The sequence below is a fragment of the Plasmopara halstedii genome, assembly GCF_900000015.1.
Source record: "Plasmopara halstedii genome assembly, contig: Scaffold_2904, whole genome shotgun sequence".
NCBI classification, from domain to species: domain Eukaryota; phylum Oomycota; class Peronosporomycetes; order Peronosporales; family Peronosporaceae; genus Plasmopara; species Plasmopara halstedii.
In genome coordinates this window covers 142,516-143,237 of record NW_020189809.1, presented here as the reverse complement: position 1 = coordinate 143,237, position 722 = coordinate 142,516, and the positions used below count along the sequence as shown (strand labels likewise).

General features: G+C 43.8%; 3 protein-coding genes across 3 annotated transcripts in view; 2 read left to right on the top strand and 1 right to left on the bottom strand.

Moving 5' to 3' along the window:
* The window catches only part of PHALS_05471 (tyrosyl-dna phosphodiesterase 1), a gene marked incomplete at both ends in the record, with an annotated part of 1,523 nt that extends 1,520 nt beyond the window's left edge, over nt 1-3 (top strand). The window contains one exon of the mRNA XM_024719018.1: nt 1-3. This exon is cut by the window's left edge and continues 243 nt beyond it. Coding sequence (XP_024584358.1) covers nt 1-3 — 3 coding nt within the window.
* A 2-nt stretch (nt 4-5) lies between these two features.
* On the bottom strand, nt 6-243 carry PHALS_15093 (hypothetical protein PHYSODRAFT_286339). Its single transcript, XM_024719017.2, has one exon. The coding sequence runs from the start codon at nt 202-204 to the stop codon at nt 10-12; it is 195 nt and encodes a 64-aa protein (XP_024584357.1). The 5' UTR covers nt 205-243; the 3' UTR covers nt 6-9.
* Nucleotides 244-246: 3 nt separating this feature from the next.
* PHALS_05470 (Tyrosyl-DNA phosphodiesterase) overlaps nt 247-722 on the top strand; it is a gene marked incomplete at both ends in the record, with an annotated part of 490 nt that continues 14 nt past the window's right edge. The window contains 3 exons of the mRNA XM_024719016.1: nt 247-370; nt 435-583; nt 662-722. The exon at nt 662-722 is cut by the window's right edge and continues 14 nt beyond it. Of these exons, the coding sequence (XP_024584356.1) occupies nt 247-370; nt 435-583; nt 662-722 (334 nt within the window). The remainder of the gene's footprint in view (nt 371-434; nt 584-661) is intronic.

The window sequence follows — 722 nt, the reverse complement described above, 5'->3', positions numbered from 1 at the left end:
TAAAATGAGCTATGAATGCCGATACAGAAAGATAGTGCGTTTCGACCATGTGCTAGCTGGATTCCAAGCTAAATTGTGCTCTAGACGCGCGACAGTATGACGCAAGTGGTCCGCACGTGCCCTTATACTGCTCAGAGCGCGGTCCACATCACCACCGGCTGCCGACTGCATTATTTTAAGATTTTGAATATAAATTGTTGTCATAACCTCAATATTATTGTTAGATCCTCAGTTTGTTGAAGCTGCATGGCGGACACGACCCGCGCGCCTAAGCATCAAAAGTTAGCAGAAAGCGCAGAAGACACGACACATTTAACTAGTCCAGCATTTTATCTAGCGAAACTTAGAGCTTCTCCACCAGATCACAATGGTAAGTTGATCTCCCAGTCCAAAGTAAATTTCTGATGCATTGAATGGCTATTGCAATTGTTCAGTGTACTCCAAGAGTCTGACTGGTCTTTTGGAGGGAGAGTATACCCGTTGTTTGCTTACCAACTACATGTATGACCTTCCATGGCTCTTCTCCGAGTGCCCTCGATTGCAACAAGTACCAGTACTGTTAGTACACGGGGAGAGAGACAAAGTAGCTTGTGTTGCAAATATTTTCGACAACATAGTTTGTTAACACAACTGAGCCATTTTGTTCTTGTTGTGGTTGTAGAATGATGAAAGAGTGTTTAGAGTATCCCAATGTGACGCTTATAGCTCCACCACTGCCAATA

Bases quoted from the DNA above. Each gene is read 5' to 3' on its own strand.
- PHALS_15093 (XM_024719017.2), bottom strand. From the start codon at position 204: ATGACAACAATTTATATTCAAAATCTTAAAATAATGCAGTCGGCAGCC.